Source organism: Vipera ursinii (assembly GCF_947247035.1).
Source record: "Vipera ursinii genome assembly, chromosome: 4".
Classification (NCBI taxonomy): Eukaryota; Metazoa; Chordata; class Lepidosauria; order Squamata; family Viperidae; genus Vipera; species Vipera ursinii.
The window spans coordinates 529339-547476 of record NC_139514.1 but is presented as its reverse complement, the minus strand read 5'-3'; the positions used below and the strand labels follow the sequence as shown (position 1 = coordinate 547476).

The 18138-nt window shown below is 47.2% G+C and overlaps 1 protein-coding gene across 1 annotated transcript; it reads left to right on the top strand.

The window, feature by feature from the left end:
- Positions 1 to 11233: 11233 nt before the first annotated feature.
- LOC310640222 (olfactory receptor 52B2-like) lies at positions 11234 to 12187 on the top strand (the record flags this gene model as incomplete). Its single annotated transcript, XM_083362395.1, has 1 exon — positions 11234 to 12187. One exon carries the CDS (start codon positions 11234 to 11236, stop codon positions 12185 to 12187), a length of 954 nt encoding a protein of 317 aa, XP_083218521.1.
- Between the last annotated feature and the right edge of the window lie 5951 nt (positions 12188 to 18138).

The following is an 18138-nucleotide window of genomic DNA, read 5'->3' as shown; positions in this document are numbered from 1 at the left end:
TGCGCAGTATTTACGCGGTGCCTGGTTGTGTTGTGTGGAGCTTTTAGTTGAGAAAGTGAGCTTGTCGGCGAGAAAGTGCTCAGAGCTGCAGGAAACCAAGAATCTTTGTAGCTCAGGGTTGAACTTGGCTGCTTTCTTGCAGACGTTTCATTATCAAACTAGGTGACACCAGTGCGAGAAAGGAGTGGGATTTGCAGAGTGGAGGAGGAGGAGAGGGGGACAAAAAGGAGGAGGAGGACTGGGAGGTCCTTGATGTTCTCTGAGCTTAGCTGTTTCCTTGAGGGCGTTTCATCCCTTCTGATCTGTCCCTGGAAACGACCAGTGCCTACAACCGAGCTCAGAGAGGGCCAAGGACTCTTCTGCAGGAAACCTTCTCATTCTCAGCCTCCTGTGATACTACTGTGCAGGTCTTGCTCTCAGCTAAACTATGGACAAATCCTCCTTGGCAGAAACCTGGAAGAGCTTCAAAAGAGGGTAAGGAAATAGCAAGTACTAAGAAATGATCTGGCATTTCTCTTTTTCTTTTTGAGCTACGAAAGAAAAATGCATTTCTAGTGACAATAGCAAAGCCGGTTCAGAGCATATTCCCAGACTTTTTATCTTCTGAGACGTAGTGTTACATCTTCTTCTCGATCTTCTCCAGAATCAAGGCTGATCTTCATCAGCATTAGGGGGACATGGAGATGTCATTGAACTATCTAATGGTCTTGATGGGACTCTGAACCTCAGAGATTCATCATATTTTCTTCTCATCTGAAGTAACCATTCCCACATGACCTGAATAACCCATTATCTTGAAATTCACCACCACATCGAAAAGTGCTTTTCATTTTTTAGAGGCAGAAAGTAAACGGAATGTTTAGTGTGAGGTTCTGTTTTTTTTAAATAAAACTTTAAATAAATGTGGGGGGAAAAGAGGTGGCAGCTCTGGGCTCTCAGTGATAGCAACGTGCTTTGGTAGGGGTGGGGATTAAAGGGGCAACTGTACAAATAAAATATAAATAAGAGAATAGCAGAGTTGGAAGAGGCCTTGGAGGTGTCCTAGTCTAACCCCTGCTCAAGCAGGAAAGCCCTGTATCATTCCAGACAAAGGGCTGTTCAATCTCTCCTTAAAAGCCTCCAGTGGTGGAGCACCCACAACTTCTGGAGGGAAACCGTTCCACCATTTGATTGCTCTCACTGTCAGGAAATTCCTCCTTAATTCCAGGTTGTTTCTCTGCGTGATTAGTTTCCATCTGTTTCTCCTTCTCCTGCCTTCAGGTGTTTTGGAGAATAGGTGGACCCCTTCTTCTTTGTGGCAGCCCCTCAAATATTGGAACAGTGCTATCATGTCTCCCCTAACCCTTCTTTTCATTAAATCAGACATACCCAATTCCTGCAACCGTTCTCATCTGTTTTTGCCTTCAGTCCCCTGAAAAAGCAGAGAAATGTTGGCTACCAATTTAGGAATTGAACTAGGAAGCCAACTAGGCTAGCAAACAGGATGCATCTCTTGGGCTTGAACACTCACCAGGCAGAGACAGCTTTGTGGGGTCCTTTACAGTGGGGTGTTGTGCATCCTCCGGGCCCCGCTCTTGTGTAGCACAAGTGTTGCACCTTCCATGAGAAAGGAATCTTTATGGTCTTGAACAGACCAAGTGAAATCCTTGCCTGGAATTCAAACTCAGCCCTTCTCTGGTTCCTTCTTGCTTTTTTATGCCTCGAAGAGCTCTCCCTGCAGTATTGCCGGCCCTGGAGACAGCCTAGTGCGGGCAGGAGCCTCTGCAGAGCAGCCCGGCCCATCGGGGCACACGGATGGACTGGAAGCCATCGCATCAGGCGCCATGTGGATCCAGCTTTTCCTGCTAGTCCCTGGAAGTGTTACTGCAAAACCCTGGCAAACGAGCGTTGCTTTGGCTCCGTGGAATTTTTAAAGGAAAGGAAATAGTGGAAGAGAAAATAGGATCTTGGTCAGGACAAGCAAACCATCCCTGTGTTACCTTCTCAGGTATTGGAAACCCAACAGAAAAGAATAGAATTTAGAATAGAATAGAATTAAGAATAGAATAGAATAGAATAGAAAATAGGATAAAGAATAGAATAGAATTTAGAATAGAATAGAATTAAGAATAGAATAGAATGGAATAGAATTAAGAATAGAATAGAATAGAATAGAATAGAATAGAATAGAATAGAATAGAATAGAATAGAATAGAATAGAATAGAATAGAATAATAGAATAGAAAATAGAATAGAATAGAATTAAGAATAGAATAGAATTAAGAATAGAATAGAATAGAATTAAGAATAGAATAGAATAGAATAGAATAGAAAATAGGATAAAGAATAGAATAGAATTAAGAATAGAATAGAATTAAGAATAGAATAGAATAGAATAGAATTAAGAATAGAATAGAATTAAGAATAGAATAGAATAGAATAGAATAGAATAGAAAATAGGATAAAGAATAGAATAGAATTTAGAATAGAATAGAATTAAGAATAGAATAGAATGGAATAGAATTAAGAATAGAATAGAATAGAATAGAATAGAATAGAATAGAATAGAATAGAAAATAGGATAAAGAATAGAATAGAATTAAGAATAGAATAGAATTAAGAATAGAATAGAATGGAATAGAAAATAGGATAAAGAATAGAATAGAATTTAGAATAGAATAGAATTAAGAATAGAATAGAATGGAATAGAATTAAGAATAGAATAGAATAGAATAGAATAGAATAGAATAGAATAATAGAATAGAAAATAGAATAGAATAGAATTAAGAATAGAATAGAATTAAGAATAGAATAGAATAGAATTAAGAATAGAATAGAATAGAATAGAATAGAATAGAATAGAATAGAATAGAAAATAGGATAAAGAATAGAATAGAATTAAGAATAGAATAGAATTAAGAATAGAATAGAATAGAATAGAATTAAGAATAGAATAGAATTAAGAATAGAATAGAATAGAATAGAATAGAATAGAATAGAAAATAGGATAAAGAATAGAATAGAATTTAGAATAGAATAGAATTAAGAATAGAATAGAATGGAATAGAATTAAGAATAGAATAGAATAGAATAGAATAGAATAGAATAGAATAGAATAATAGAATAGAAAATAGAATAGAATAGAATTAAGAATAGAATAGAATTAAGAATAGAATAGAATAGAATTAAGAATACAATAGAATAGAATAGAATAGAATAGAATAGAATAGAATAGAATAGAATAGAATAGAATAGAATAGAAAATAGGATAAAGAATAGAATAGAATTAAGAATAGAATAGAATTAAGAATAGAATAGAATTAAGAATAGAATAGAATAGAATAGAATAGAATTAAGAATAGAAAAGAATTAAGAATAGAAGAGAATAGAAAATAGGATAAAGAATAGAATAGAATTAAGAATAGAATAGAATTAAGAATAGAATAGTAGAATAGAATAGAATAGAATTAAGAATAGAATAGAATTAAGAATAGAATAGAATAGAATAGAATTAAGAATAGAATAGAATAGAATAGAAAATAGGATAAAGAATAGAATAGAATTTAGAATAGAATAGAATTAAGAATAGAATAGAATGGAATAGAATTAAGAATAGAATAGAATAGAATAGAATAGAATAGAATAATAGAATAGAAAATAGAATAGAATTAAGAATAGAATAGAATTAAGAATAGAATAGAATTAAGAATAGAATAGAATAGAATAGAATTAAGAATAGAAAAGAATTAAGAATAGAATAGAATAGAAAATAGGATAAAGAATAGAATAGAATTAAGAATAGAATAGAATTAAGAATAGAATAGTAGAATAGAATAGAATAGAATTAAGAATAGAATAGAATTAAGAATAGAATAGAATAGAATTAAGAATAGAATAGAATAGAATTAAGAATAGAATTAAGAATGAAATAGAATAGAATAGAATAGAATAGAATAGAATAGAATAGAATAGAATAGAATAGAATAGAATAGAATAGAATAGAGACTAGAACAGATTTCTTTGTTGGCCAAGTGTGAATGGACACCCAAGGAATTTCCCTCCGTTGCAGAAGCTCTCAGTGTACATATAAACAGCAAGTGATAAATCCTGATCATAATCATCACAAAATACAGTCATCATAAACCATAAGATACAGCACTCAGTGATCGTCTTAGGATACTAAATAATCAATCAACATCAATTGTAATAGGATACTAAGTAGAGGCAGTCAGCATAAATCATGAGCTACAAACAACAAAATTATAGTCATAAGAAGCTAAGGAAATAGGTAATAGGCAAGATGAAAAGATGAGAAGGATAATAATTCTGGGAGTTGAAGTCCACAATAGAATAACAGACTTGGAAGGGACCTTGGAGGTCCTCTAATCCAACCCCCTGCTCAGGCAGGAGACCCTATACAATTTCAGACAGGTAGCTGTCCACTCTCTTCTTAAAAGCCTCCAGTGAAGGAGCACCCACAACTTCTGGAGGCAGATCGTTCCACTGGTTGATTGTTCTCACTCTTAGACAATTTCTTCTTAGTCCTAGGTTAGTTCTCTCCTTGGTTAGTTTCCATCTGTTGCTTCTTCTCTTGCCTTCAGGTGCTTTGAAGAACAGGTTGACCCCCATCCTTTTTTTGTGGCAACCCCTCAATTACTGGAACCCTGCTATCATGTCACCCCTGGTCCTTCTTTTCATTAAACTAGACATACCCAATTCCTGCAACTGTTCTTCACATGTTTTAGCCTTCGGTCTTAAAGTTGCCAAGTTTGGAGACCGCTGGACTAGAAGATCTCCAAGGTCCATCCCGGCACGTGGACCCTGTATTCTATGCTCTGTGAAGCTGGAGGGTGATGGGAGTGTGTCAATTGACCGGCCATGTGAATTGTTTAAATAAATAAAACCATATTGCTAGATGTTTATATATAGATTGGCATCTCCTGCAACTTTGCATGCTTGCAATTTTAATATTTAAAATTCAGTCGTAAGATGGATGGACGTTTCTCTGCTGTGCCTTAAGTTGCATTCCTGACTTGAGGAAGGGATTGATGACCTCAGATGAATAGTTTCTGCGCCTTCTTTAACACGCTTTAGAGTGACACAATTTTCAACCTTTTCAATGGATTCAAATAATGACTGGATTTGTTTTTTTGCAAAACAAAAACCGGACCGAATTTGTAAAGAAGAGACTGAACAGCCATTTGTTCAGAATGGCATAAGATCTCCTGCTTGAAAAAGGGGTTGGACTAGAAGACCTCCAAGGCCCCTTCCAACTCTGTTATTCTGTTAACCCAATTGCTTTGCTTGTTGAATATGAACTTGATAACTTTAGAGAGATCAGAGTTTTGTCAGATTATTATCCCAGGAGTCCTGAATCAAAGAATGAATATTTTCAGAGGATGGAAGCCTTAAAGTCACATTAAAAGTGCTGTCCAGTAACTGAGATGCAATAGACAGCATCACCACCAGATGGAGCTGTAGCTGGCTGACAAACCGCACTCAACGAGTGCTCCCCAAGGGCACCACATCCACACGGAGAGAAGCAAGCAGTGGGGTACCACAAGGCTCCCTCTTAGGCCCAGGACTCTTCAATATCTTCATCAATGACTTAGATGAGAGAATAGAAGGGGAACTCATCAATTTTGTAGATGACACCAAACTGGCAGGAGTAGCCAACACCCCAGGAGACAAGCTCAGGATTCAAAAAGATCTTGGCAAACTTGAAGAATGGGCCCTATCCAACAAAATGAGTTTTAAAAGCAAAGTTTTACATTTAGGCAGGAAAAATCAAAGATATAAATACAGATTAGGTGAGACCTGGCTCAAAAACAGCCACTGTGAGAGGGACCTCGGAGTCCTAGTGGACGATCGCTTGACTGTGAGCCAGCCGTGTGCAGCAGCAATGAAAAAAGCTAATACAATCCTGGGCTGTATAAACAGAGGCATAGAATCAAGATCACACGAAGTATTAGTACCTCTTTATAAAACCCTAGTGACCAATTCTGATCACCACACTACAAAAAAGACGTTGAGAGCTTGAAAAAAGTTCAGAGAAGAGCAACTAAGAGGATCCAAGGCCTGGAGACTAAAACATACGAAGAACGGCTGCGGGACTGGGGTTTGGCTAAAGAAAAGAAGAAACATGATAGCAACGTTCCAGTATCTGAGGGGCTGCCACAAAGAAGAGGGTGTAAAATTATTCTCTAAAGCACCAGAGGGAAGGACAAGAAACAATGGTTGGACACTGATCAAAGGGAGAAGCAACCTGGAATTAAGGAGAAACTTCCTGACAGTGAGGACGATTAACCAGTGGAACAGCTTGCCACCAGAAGCGGTGGATGCTCCATCACTGGAGGCTTTTAAGAAGAGACTAGACAGTCACTTGTCTGAGACAGTATAGGTTCTCCTGCTCAAGTGGAGGGCTGGACTAGAAGACCTCCAAGGCCCCTTCCAGCTCTGTTCTATTCTAATTAGATCCTATCTTAATTTTTTGTTCTAAGGAGTGCAGCCTGCAATTTCCAGCTGCCGTACAATGGAAATTAGCACCAGATGCTCCCTGTTTGCTTCCGGATGTGAGTCCTTGGTGCTTTGGGGGAGGGGCATGCACCTCCTTTCTGCTGGGGTGTTCAGAAGGAATTCTTCCTCCTGCAGACCTGGCGGAGCACCCTCTGGCGGATCTCCCTGGTCTTCATGCCGTAAGTGATGGGGCTGAGAGTGGGAGGGAGCAGCAGGTAGAGGTTAGCCAGGAGGACGCGGACGTGGGGGGCCGCCCTGTTTCCGAAGCGGTGGGTCAGAATGGAGAAGAGGCCTGGCACAAAAGGGATGAGGATGACGCAGATATGAGAGCCACAGGTGTAGAAGGCCTTGAGTAGAGCCAGGGGGTTGGACTAGAAGACCTCCAAGGTCCCTTCCAATTCTGCTGTTGTATGATTCTAACATTTCTAATATTTATTTTTTATTTATTTGATTTCTGTGTGCAAAACCACCGGATTGCTATCAAATTCTTTAATCCAGGTTTGATATAGTCTGCGTCTGTTTTAAAAATGTTCTTCAGCTTTTGATATAGGTATGCTGTGAGTTTTTTATTATTATTGGTTCGTTGCACAGTCAGCCTGATGTTCAGACTGGATTTGGCCTTTTTTTTTAACCACCTAGCGAGTCCTTTCCAAGGACCTGGGATGAGCAGATGTGTTGTTTGATGGCGTTGAAGGTATATTTGCAGGATGAAAAGTGTTTTGAGTAAAGCTGCCTTTTGCAATGGACCGGTGGGGATTTTGTCAATGCCGATGGTATTCAGATGCTTCGGGATTGCACCCAATCACGGCTGCTTCAGTATTTTTATTAATTTATCAAAATGTAAAATACAGAAATAAAAAAATTAAAATAATGGGAAAATAAGGGAGAAAAGGGGAAGAGAGAAAAATATAAAGGGGAAAAAGGAACTATGGATTTAGGACTCCTTTTGATGCAGTAGAGTAAGGCAGTAACATAAAACATATAACACAAACGGTACAGGGTTTCCTGCCTGAGCAGGGGGATGGACTAGAAGACCTCCAAGGTCCCTTCCGACACTGTTATTCTATGACTTTCTGAACATCAACTCTTTTTAGGGTAATATATACTTTCTAGAACAACAAACCCGTCTAATTAGTAAAACCCAAAATCAAAGTTTCATTTTTCCCCCACCTAGAGCACAATGTCCAAAAGTGGTTTCCAAGTAGAAATAAAATGTCTTCTTTTGTTTAATCAAAGCAGTCAGCTTAGTCATCTCTGCTAACTCCATCAACTTTTGCAGCTGTTTGTCCACTGTGGGAATCAAAGTGTCCTTCCATTTTTCTGCAGAATATTCCTGCAGCTGTCGACATATGTAACATCAAAGTTCCAGATTCTTTTTTCAGGTTCTTTATCCATTAAACCCAAAAGAAAAGTCTTTTTTTCAGAGACTTTTCCAAGGCGCCTATTACTCTTGGCACCACCCTTGCTTGCCTTTGCCACAGTCGTTCTATTTCTATCTGCCGGTCTTTATATTTTGTTATCTTCTCCAGTTCTTTCTCTTCTGTTCTGCTGTCTCCAGGCACTGCCACGTCCACTATCCAGACTGTTTTGTCTTTCTTATCGACAATTAATAAAAGAGCCTTGGTGGAGCAGTGGGCTAATGCCTCCTTAAGTAACACCAGCTGCCTGCAATCAGTGCAGGTTCGCGTCCCACCAGGCTCAAGGTTGACTCAGCCTTCCATCCTTCCCAGGTAGGTAAAATGAGGACCCAGATTGTTGGGGGCAATTAAGCTGACTTTGTAATAATGCCGCTTGGGGTGTGTGTGTGTGAAAGCCCTAATAAGCAGGCATATACATAGAATGAAGGCTACTGCTAAGCTTGTAAGCCGCCCTGAGTCTTCGGAGAAGGGCGGGATATAAATGGAATTAAAATTTTTAAAAAATTGTTACCTCTGGGGTGTTATGTGGGCAGGTGCCTGTATTATTATTATCAAGTTTATTTGCCATTCATCTTGCGGTTTGAGCGACTCTTTGAGTTTAACTTCTGACATGAATTCCATCGAATAAGAAAAAGGTGCTTTTGAAGTGGCCAAAGCTATTTTTCCCCCGTTTTGTAGCTGAACCAGCTACATCTTCATCCTCACCGTCATTCTATCCTCAGCATCCTGTTTGATGTCTCCATCTTTGCCTGCAAATGTGGCGCAGACGGCATCCTTCATTTTATAGAAGTGAGTATTTGCAGCTGAGGGTTGGAACGAGGGGTCCTTGGTGCTCTGTGAGTCTGGTGGTTTTCTTGCAGAGGTTTCATGACCAGCTAGGTGACCTAATCAGTGCTGAGGATAGTTGAGTAATAAAACATCTGCACGAAAACCACCAAACTCAGAAAGCATCAAGGACTCCACTGTCTTACGGCTTATTGGTTGGGATATCCCACGTTAGGCGAATAGTTTGTTAATTTATTTATAGATATGCCACCCACCTCACTGTCAAGTGATACTGTAGGTGAGCAGTTTGATTAATTGATTGATATACTATCAATCGACTCTGTTGAGTTATGTAATGTTAACCTGGGCTTAGAGTTTGGCGTGTTCGGTGAGCGCAGTTTCTTAGTCTTTTCCAGGTCCAGCACAGATACAACTCAACAGAATACTTTGTGATCTGCGATGGGTGGGGGGGGGGCGTTGTTTCCTTGTCTCTGCTTTGGACCCCCTGCACCCATTGATGACGCTCTCTGCCACGAGGGCCTCGAAGCCCCCGTTTCCGGTCCCCTCGGCTAGGAGCTCTCCGTTCACCCGGGCTGGGTTTTCTGCCTGCAGCATTCAGCGACTCTCCCTCCGCAAGGCAGCCGGGAAGCAGCGCGGCAGCCCAGTTAATGGTTAACGGTCCCTGCGGGCCCTGGGCGGACGCGGGCTGGATTCCCAGGCGGGGAGGCGGCGGGCACTAATAGCGGCGCCCCTCCCGAGCTGGCCGGAGCCTTCCCGAGCAGCTGCCCCGAGCGCCGACGCGGCCCGGAGGCGCCTCCCAGCCACCGGTGAGCCCGCCGCGCCGGGACCCCGCCCGCCTCTCCTGGCCGCCGGCCGGGGCCGGGATGGCCGAGGCAGCTCCGGGGGCCACGCCCGAGCCTGGAGAGGGCCCGCCGAGGGCTCCTTTTGCCCGGGTGCGCTGGGGGTGGAAGCCCCGCGGGGCCCGGCGGCGCCCTCTGGCCGCGTCGCGGCTGGAAGCCGGGAAGAGCCCGGACGGCTCCGGGCGGCGGAGCTCTGCGCAGACGGGGCGGGCGCGGGACTCGGGTCCCGAGCCTGGCCGGCGGGTCGGGGGAGGCGCCGCCGAGGACTCCGCGCGATCCTTCCGCCGGGCAGAGATCCTCGCCGGCTGCGCGGTCAGCGGACGGCTCGTCCGCCGCGTCGGACGGGACTCTGGGCGAGAAGGGCGTGGGAGGGGAATCGGGGGTCTTGGAGGGAAGGGAAAGGCGCTTTGGGCTGCCCTTGAAGGACCCTTTACTCGCTAGCCGGGACACAGAGTCGGCTGGCATCCCGAGTGAGTCTCCAGCCGCTGGGAAAGGTTGCAGGCGTCGGGTCTCCGCCCTGGCTCCCTTTCCCGCTTCGGCTAAGGCTGCGTCCCCACCATCTGCTGAAGGAAGCCAAGGACGCGTCTTAAAGCGGGAGTCACGGGGAAGATGGAGCCAGTTTACTTTGGCAGCGCCTCTTAATCCTGGGCGGGAGGGGGGCGGGGGGGGCTGTCCCTGGACGCGTTTCCCAAATGGGCCTGGAACAGCCCGGGGCGCCCCCCTAACGACCCGGTTAATCATTTCTGAAGCTTGCAGAGTGAAATTCCTACCCGCTCAGCCTTCCTGCCTCCCGGCCAGTCGGACGGGCTTCCCTCCCTTGGCACAGTGCCTGATGCCAGCCGACTCCGCTCCTGAGCAGGCTGAGGGGGGTCCTGGGTTGGCTGCCTTGCAAGGTGCGGAGAGCAGGAGGGTCCGAACGTGCATTTTTAGAGATGCCTCCTGTCCACAGGGTGACTTTGGCGCAAGGAAGCAACAGCAAAAACGGAGAGACTCAGCCGGATGTCCAACTGCTGCCGCGAGGGAGGAGAGAAGGAAGGCGGCACCCAGGCGCTTCGGGAAAGACAGTGCCGGCAGCCCAGAGGGAGCCCGGGCCAGCGAGCGGAGTCCTCCAGTGTGCGCTGAAGGTGGTGGAGCCGGCCAGGAAGGGTGGAGCAAGAGTCGTGCGCAGGTAGGAGAGAGCAGTGCAGTATGGGTCCTGAGGCTGGGTGGGCTGGGAGGCAAAGAGGTGGGTGCAGCCCAGGCGCTGAGCCAGAGGTCTCATTGGTGAGTCCACCGGGCCTCTGAGGCTCGGCTGTGGTCAAAGGGGGTTGACGCTCCCAGCAGTGGGGGTCCAGGAGGGGGACCAGGACTGGGCCCTTGCAGGAGAGGAGCTCCGTTCCAGAGCCCTGAGAAAGAAAAGCAGCTGAAAGGGGAACCCAGACTAAAACTCAACACTGGTGGAGAACTTGGAGACACTTCTTCCTTCTGCTGTAGACCATGAGAGGAGGGCATCCCCTCCTCCTCCTCCTCCTCCTCCTCCTCCTCCTCCTCCTCCTCCTCCTCCTCCTCCTCCTCCTCCTCCTCCTCCTCGTTCTTCTCACCAGTCCTGCCCTGGGTCCTCTCATTCAGAACTTCTTGAGATGGGCTGATGCTTGGATTCTCGCTTTGTCTTCTCTGTCCAGGAGCCAGGATCCCACTGGACGAAGCTGCTCCCCCATGGCCGCCCTTAACGACAGCCGCTTTGACCCCATAACCTTCGTCCTGACGGGAATCCCTGGCATGGAGGCATCTCACATCTGGATCTCTGTCCCCTTCTGCCTGATGTACGTGGTGGCCCTCACGGGAAACGTGTTTCTCCTCTTTCTCATCGCCACAGAGCGCAGCCTCCACCAGCCCATGTACTTCTTCCTGGCCATGCTGGCAGTAACTGACCTCATGCTGTCCACCTCCACGGTGCCAGAGATGCTGGCCATCTTCTGGTTCGGGTCCAGGAAGATCTCATTTGATGCGTGCATCGCCCAGATGTTCTTCACCCACTTCAGCTTCATTGCAGAGTCCACCATCCTGCTGGCCATGGCCTTCGACCGTTACGTGGCTGTTTGTGACCCACTGCGCTACATGACCATCCTCACGCCTTCCGCGATAGGGAAGGTGGCCATCGCCGCCATCGTCAGGGGGCTCGCCATCATGTTCCCCCCCATCTTCCTCCTGAAGAGGCTGCCTTACTGTGGCCACAGCACAATGCCGCACACCTATTGCGAGCACATGGGCATCGCCCGTCTGGCTTGCGGGGACATCACCGCCAACATCTGGTACGGCTTCACCACGACCCTGCTGTCCTCTGGCGTCGACGTGGTGCTCATTGCTGCCTCGTACGCCTTGATCCTCCGGGCCGTCTTCCAGCTGGCCTGCAAGGAAGCCCGGCGCAAAGCTCTGCGCACCTGCGGCTCCCACATCTCGGTCATCCTCTTGTTCTACACGCCGGCCTTCTTCTCCTTCCTCACCCATCGCTTCGGCCACAACATTCCTAGCTGGATCCACATCTTGCTGGCCGACCTCTACGTGATTGTGCCGCCCATGCTCAACCCCATTGTTTACGGGGTCCGAACGAAGCAGATCCGGGAGCTGGTCATTCGTGTGCTCTTCCAGAGGGGGGGGACCTGCTTCTGAACCCCGGACCACCTCGGCCAAACTCTGAGGGAGGACCTGGGTTGAAGGCGGCTACAGGGGGAGAACTGCCTCCCTCTCCGGGGAAGGAGATGGACTCCCGGGTCAGAAGCCGCGAGAACTCTTGTGGCGCAGTTGCACTTCCAGCTCTTCCTCCTTGTTGCAGTGGTCACTGTGGCTGCAGATCTATTAAAGCTGCCTGCTCCTTGCCCGTCCCTGCCTGGTGTGGTGCCTCTTCCCTGGAGTCAGCTGCCCGGGTGGGCGGGAGAGCGGTCAGCTGCCCTTCTCGTCTTGCTGGTGGGCCCTCAGGATCTCTCTGGCTGGCCTCTCTCAGACCGAGAGCATTGGACAGTTCCCCCCCCCCATTCAGTCCAGGCTCTTCTGTCTCAGCCACCGATGCTTCTTTGCGAGGGGGGAGGGTGGCTGGGTACCTCCTCTGCCTCCCCCCTTCAGTCCGGGGCTGTCTCTGGCTGTGAGGGGGGAGAGTGACTGAGTATCTCCTCTGCCCTCCTCCTGGAAGTTGTTCCTGGAAAGGGTTTGGATGGGATGGGCCTTTTTGTCCCCCCTCCCCCAATGGGGTGGTCTTTTCTGAGAATCGCTTGAAAGCATTGGGGGAGGGGGCTGTGCACATCCCAAACTCCTGTGACGGGCTCCTGCCCTTTTGCCTTGCAATGCTGTGGATGAAGGTTGGGGCCGCTGGACAGATGTGAGCACGAAAACCCGAGGGGACACACACACACACACCTGCAGAATCACAAGGGGGAACTAGGTGAATTGGGGCCCAGCAGAAGAATGCCAGAGACACCCCCTTCCTTTCCTTCTTTTGCCCCAGGCCAACTTCTGTGCCCCACTGGCGCTCCCTCCCTCCCTCCTCCCTCCCTCCCTCTTACACACACACACACACACACACACACACACACACACACACGTCCTGCTTCAGATGCCGCTGTGAGTCCCTTATACGCCGGAAAATACGGTAGATTCTAATAGTTTAGTTCCTAAAGAAGTAATCCTTTAAATAATTTTAATGTCCTCCTCTAGTGCAGGCTCTTTCATGACTCGTGGACTTCAACTCCCAGAATTCCTGAGGCAGCATGGCTCAGCTTGGAAACCTCTCCCTTTCCCCTCAGCATGGCTGGCTCAGCATTTCTGGGAGTTGAAGTCCACTAGTCATAAAAAAGAGCCAAGATTGCTAGGCCTGCAATAGGCTTAGGAAAGCCAATAAGGGAGCTGGGTTTTTGGTTTTTTTTGCAAAAAAAAGTGCCGGAAAACCGTTCTGAGTGTTCTATGAGAAAAAAAGCCCTGCCTATACCATCCATTGGTCCTCAATGGAACCGCATCTACATGGAAGGAAGTGTGTAGTGGGGTGCCCCAGGGCTCTGTTCTGGGCCCAGTGCTCTTCAATATCTTCATTAATGATTTGGATGAGGGGATAGATGGGGAACTCATCAAATTTGCAGATGACACCAAGCTGGCAGGAATAGCCAATAGTCCAGAAGATACAGGAGGATCTGGACAGACTCAAACACTGGGCGCTATCTAACAAAATGAAATTCAATGGTGAAAAAAAGTAAGGTTCTACATTTAGGCAGGAAAAATCAAATGCATAGGTATAGTATAGGTGGTACCTTGCTCAATAGTAGTAACTGTGAGAAGGATCTCGGAGTCTTAGTAGACAATCACTTCAATATGAGCCAGCCGTGTGCTGCAGCTGCCAAAAAAGCCAACACAGTGCTAGGCTGCATTAACAGAGGGATAGAATCAAGATCAAGTGAAGTACTAATACCACTTTACAATGCTTTGGTAAGTCCACACCTGGAATACTGCATCCAGTTTTGGTCACCATGATGTAAAAAAGATGTCGAGACTCTAGAAAGGGTACAGAGAAGAGCAACCAAGATGATTAGGGGGCTGAAGGCTAAAACATATAGGGAACGGTTGCTGGAATTGGGTATGTGTAGTTTAATGAAGAGAAGGGTGAGGGGTGACATGATAGCAGTGTTCCAATCTCTCAGGGGCTGCCACAAAGAAGAGGGAGTCAAGCTATTCTCCAAAGCACCTGAAAGCAGGACAAGAAGCAACAGATGGAAACTAGTCAAGGAGAGAAGCAACCTAGAACTAAGGAGAAACTTCCTGACAGTTAGAACAATTAACCATTGGAACAGCCTGCCTCCAGAGGTGGTGAATGCTCCAACACTGGAGGTTTTTAAGAAGAGACTGGACAGCCATTTGCCTGAAATGGTATAGGGTTTCCTGCCTGAGCAGGGGGTTGGACTAGATGACCTCCAAGGTCCCTTCTAACTTTACATTATTATTATTATTATCTCAGTGCAAAACCTGGGTTGAAACTTAACATTAAGAAAACCAAGATCATGGCATCTGGCCCTCTCAATTCCTGGCAAATAGATGGGGAAGAAATGGAGGTAGTGACAGATTTTATTTTCCTGGGCTCCAAGATCACCGCAGATGGGGACTGTAGCCAAGAAATTAAAAGACGCTTGCTCCTGGGGAGGAAAGCCATGGCAAATCTAGACAGCACACCAAAAAGCAGAGACATCACCCTGCCAACAAAAGTGCGTATAGTCAAGGCTATGGTCTTCCCAGTTGCAATGTATGGCAGTGAAAGTTGGACCATAAGAAAGGCTGAGCGCCAAAGAATTGAGGCCTTTGAACTCTGGTGCTGGAGAAGACTCCTGCGAGTCTCTTGGACTGCAAGGCGATCAAACCGGTCAATCCTAGAGGAGATCAACCCTGACTGCTCTTTAGAAGGCCAGATCCTGAAGCTAAAACTCAAATCCTTTGGCCACCTAATGAGAAGGAAGGACTCACTGCAGAAGAGCCTAATGCTGGGAAAGGTGGAGGGCAAGAGAAGAAGGGGACGACAGAGAATGAGGTGGCTGGATGGAGTCACTGAAGCAGGAGGCGTGAGCTTAAATGGACTCCAGAAGATGGTAGAGGACAGGAAGGCCTGGAGGAATGTTGTCCATAGGGTCGCGATGGGTCGGACACGACTTCGCAGCTAACAACAACAACATACCATCTCAGACAAGTGACTGTCTAGCCCAGGGTTAGGTAACCTTGGCTCTTTTATCACTCGTGGACTTCAACTCCCAGAATTCCTGAGCTAGCATGGCTCAGCTTTCCCCCCGGCATGGCTGGTTCAGGAATTCTGGGAGTTGAAGTCCACGAGTCGTAAAAGAGCCCAGGCTGCCTACCCCTCCAGTAATGGAGCGCCCACGATTTCCTGAGGCAAGCTGTTCCACTGGTTAATTGTCCTCGCTGTCAGGAAGTTTCTCCTTAATTCCAGGTTGCTTCTCTCTCTGCTCAGTTTCCAACCATTGTTTCTTGTCCTTCCCTCTGGTGCTTTGGAGAATAAGATGACCCCCGCCTCTTCTTTGTGGCAGCCCCTCAAATACTGAAACGCTGCTATCATGTCACCCGTTTCTTCTTTTCTTTAGACGAGCCAAAGCCAAGTCCTGCAGCCGTCCTTCGTATCTCCAGGCCTTTGATCATCTTAGTTGCTCTTCTCTCAACTCTTCCAAGGTCTCAACGTCTTTTTTGTAGTATGGTGACCAAAATTGGCTGCAGTATTCCAGATGTGGTCTTACTAGGGTTTTATAAAGCGGTACTAATACTTTGTGTGAACTTGATTCTATGCCTCTGTTTTACCACCCAGGATTGTGTTAGCTTTTTTGGCTGCTGCTGCACACGGCCGGCTCACGGTCAAGCGATCGTCCACTAGGACTCCGGGGTCCCTCTCACAGTGGCTGTTTCTGAGCCGGGCCTCGCCCAATCCGTACATGTAGCTTTGGGGTTTTCCTGCCTAGGTGTAAAACTTTGCTTTTCTCCACATTAAAACTCATCTTGTTAGGTAAGGCCCATTCTTCCAGTTTGTCAAGATCTTTGTCAAGGGTGGGCTTCCCTTGCTGGCTAACTCACAGCTCACTCCGATCCTGACCGGCTCAAGGTTGACTCAGCCTTCCATCCTTTGGAGGTGGGTAAAATGGGGACCTGGATTGTTGGGGGACAACAGGCTGACTCCGTACACTGCTTAGAGAAGGCTGTGAAGCCCTGTGTCTAAGAGCTACTGTTATTGGGGAGGTCCTGCCTTCTTGCAGACCTTTCTAAGCATGCAACCAGAATGATGTGCAGTGTTCCAGGGGCACCAGAGATTGGCATATCACAATATTGGTGGCTTGGTTTTCATTCCTTTTTCCAGTACTTCCTGCAAGTAATCTGAATCCGTATCATTCTATAGCCTCCCAGAGTCACTTGGTTGAGTTGGGCAGCTATAAAAAATGAATGAATGAATGAATGAATGAATGAATGAATGAATGAATGAACAAACAAACAAAAAACAAACTGCTCTTTGATACATACATCACTTTGCTGAGCCCAACCATATTATGACTTCACACGATGTCCTGACTCACACAGCAGACAAAGAGAAAGGCTGGGTCCCTCACAACACACTGGACATTAAATCTTAAATCTAGTGTGTTGTTATGTGGGCTTAGCCACCAGCTTTACACAACCTCAAGATTGCTGTGTTCAGCTATCTAAAAAGAAGAGGAGGTGAGCTGCTGTGGATGGACTTGCTCAGCTGTGGAGAGCAGGACCGGGCCCAGCCAGGGGTCCTCAGCGGCTTTGCAAAATGGGGTCTGTACAAATCCTTCCTTTTCATCTCTCCACAGCCAAATGGGAGAGACAGGATGAAATAAAGCAGCAAAGAAAAAACCTCCTCTTTGGCAGTGGTCCAACCCCACTCGTGCCCCTGTGGGTTTTTACTTGGAGTTATGGGCACTTGCTTCTGCAGCTCTGTGTGTGTGTGTGTGTGTGTGTGTGTGTGTGTGTGTGTGTGTGTGTGTGTGATTGACCAGCAGGAACCATCTGGGGACTGCAAGGTCCTGTTGCCAGCCTCAGGTAGACGTCTCCCTCTCGCTCTTCCTCCTCCGGGGTCTCCCAATTATGAGCTAGTTGAGCCCCCCACCCACCCCGGGCCAGATAGGCATGTGGGCCCTGGGCAGGAGGTCTGCCATGACAGTGGCCTCCTGTGGGTGGGTGCAGTTATCATCCTCCCCCACCTCTGTGGCCACTGTGTTTTTAGAATAACAGACTTGGAAGGGACCTTGCGGGCACCTCGCCCAGCCCCCTGCCCAAGCAGGAGACCCTACCCCATTTCTGACAGATGTACGTCCAGTTTCTTCTTGAAAGCTTCCACTGATGAAGCTCCCACAACTTCTGAAGGCAACTCCTGTTACGTTGGTTGCTTGTTCTGTCAGAAAATTTCTCCTTATTTGCAGGGATTCGTTGCAAGAAAAGGGAGCAGGGGGGAAAATGAGGTGGCTGCATTCCCGGTGAAAGGTTGCAAGACCAGCCCAGGTTTCCCTTCCTTCTTAGAAAAAAGGGCCAAACTCCCCGCATTCGGTCAGGAGTTTTGACCCCTTTGCCGAGAAGCGGATTCAACCTTCAGGCCCAGAAGCCCGGCGCAGGGCCCAGCCAGAGGCAACAGGAGACGTGGTGAAAGATTTAAAGCTTTTAATCAGAAACCATGAAATCCATTCCTTTATGAAGCTCTCGCGTCTGCACAGAAGCTGCCCCGGAAGGGCCCCATCCACTCCGCCGAAGGCTCAGCCCCGCGGCTTCAGAGCTTGTATGCCTGCTGCTTCGGAGAGGGTTGCCCCGAGCAGCCCCGCAGGCGGGCACGGAGGGGGGGGGCTGCAGAAGAAATCGTCGGCTGCCAAACTCTGCCAGATCTCGGGGGCAGAGAAGTCCTCCTCCTCCCCTGCCCCAGACGGGGGGACCATTTCGCAGAGGGACGTGATGGAAGACGACCTCCGGGCGGGGCGCTCTGATCGGCCGCGCCTCTCCAGCACCGTCTCGTCGGTCGCCAGCGCCTGCAGCCTCTGCTGGATTTCCAGCAGCCCCTGGATCTCTTTAGGGCTCCAGCTTGC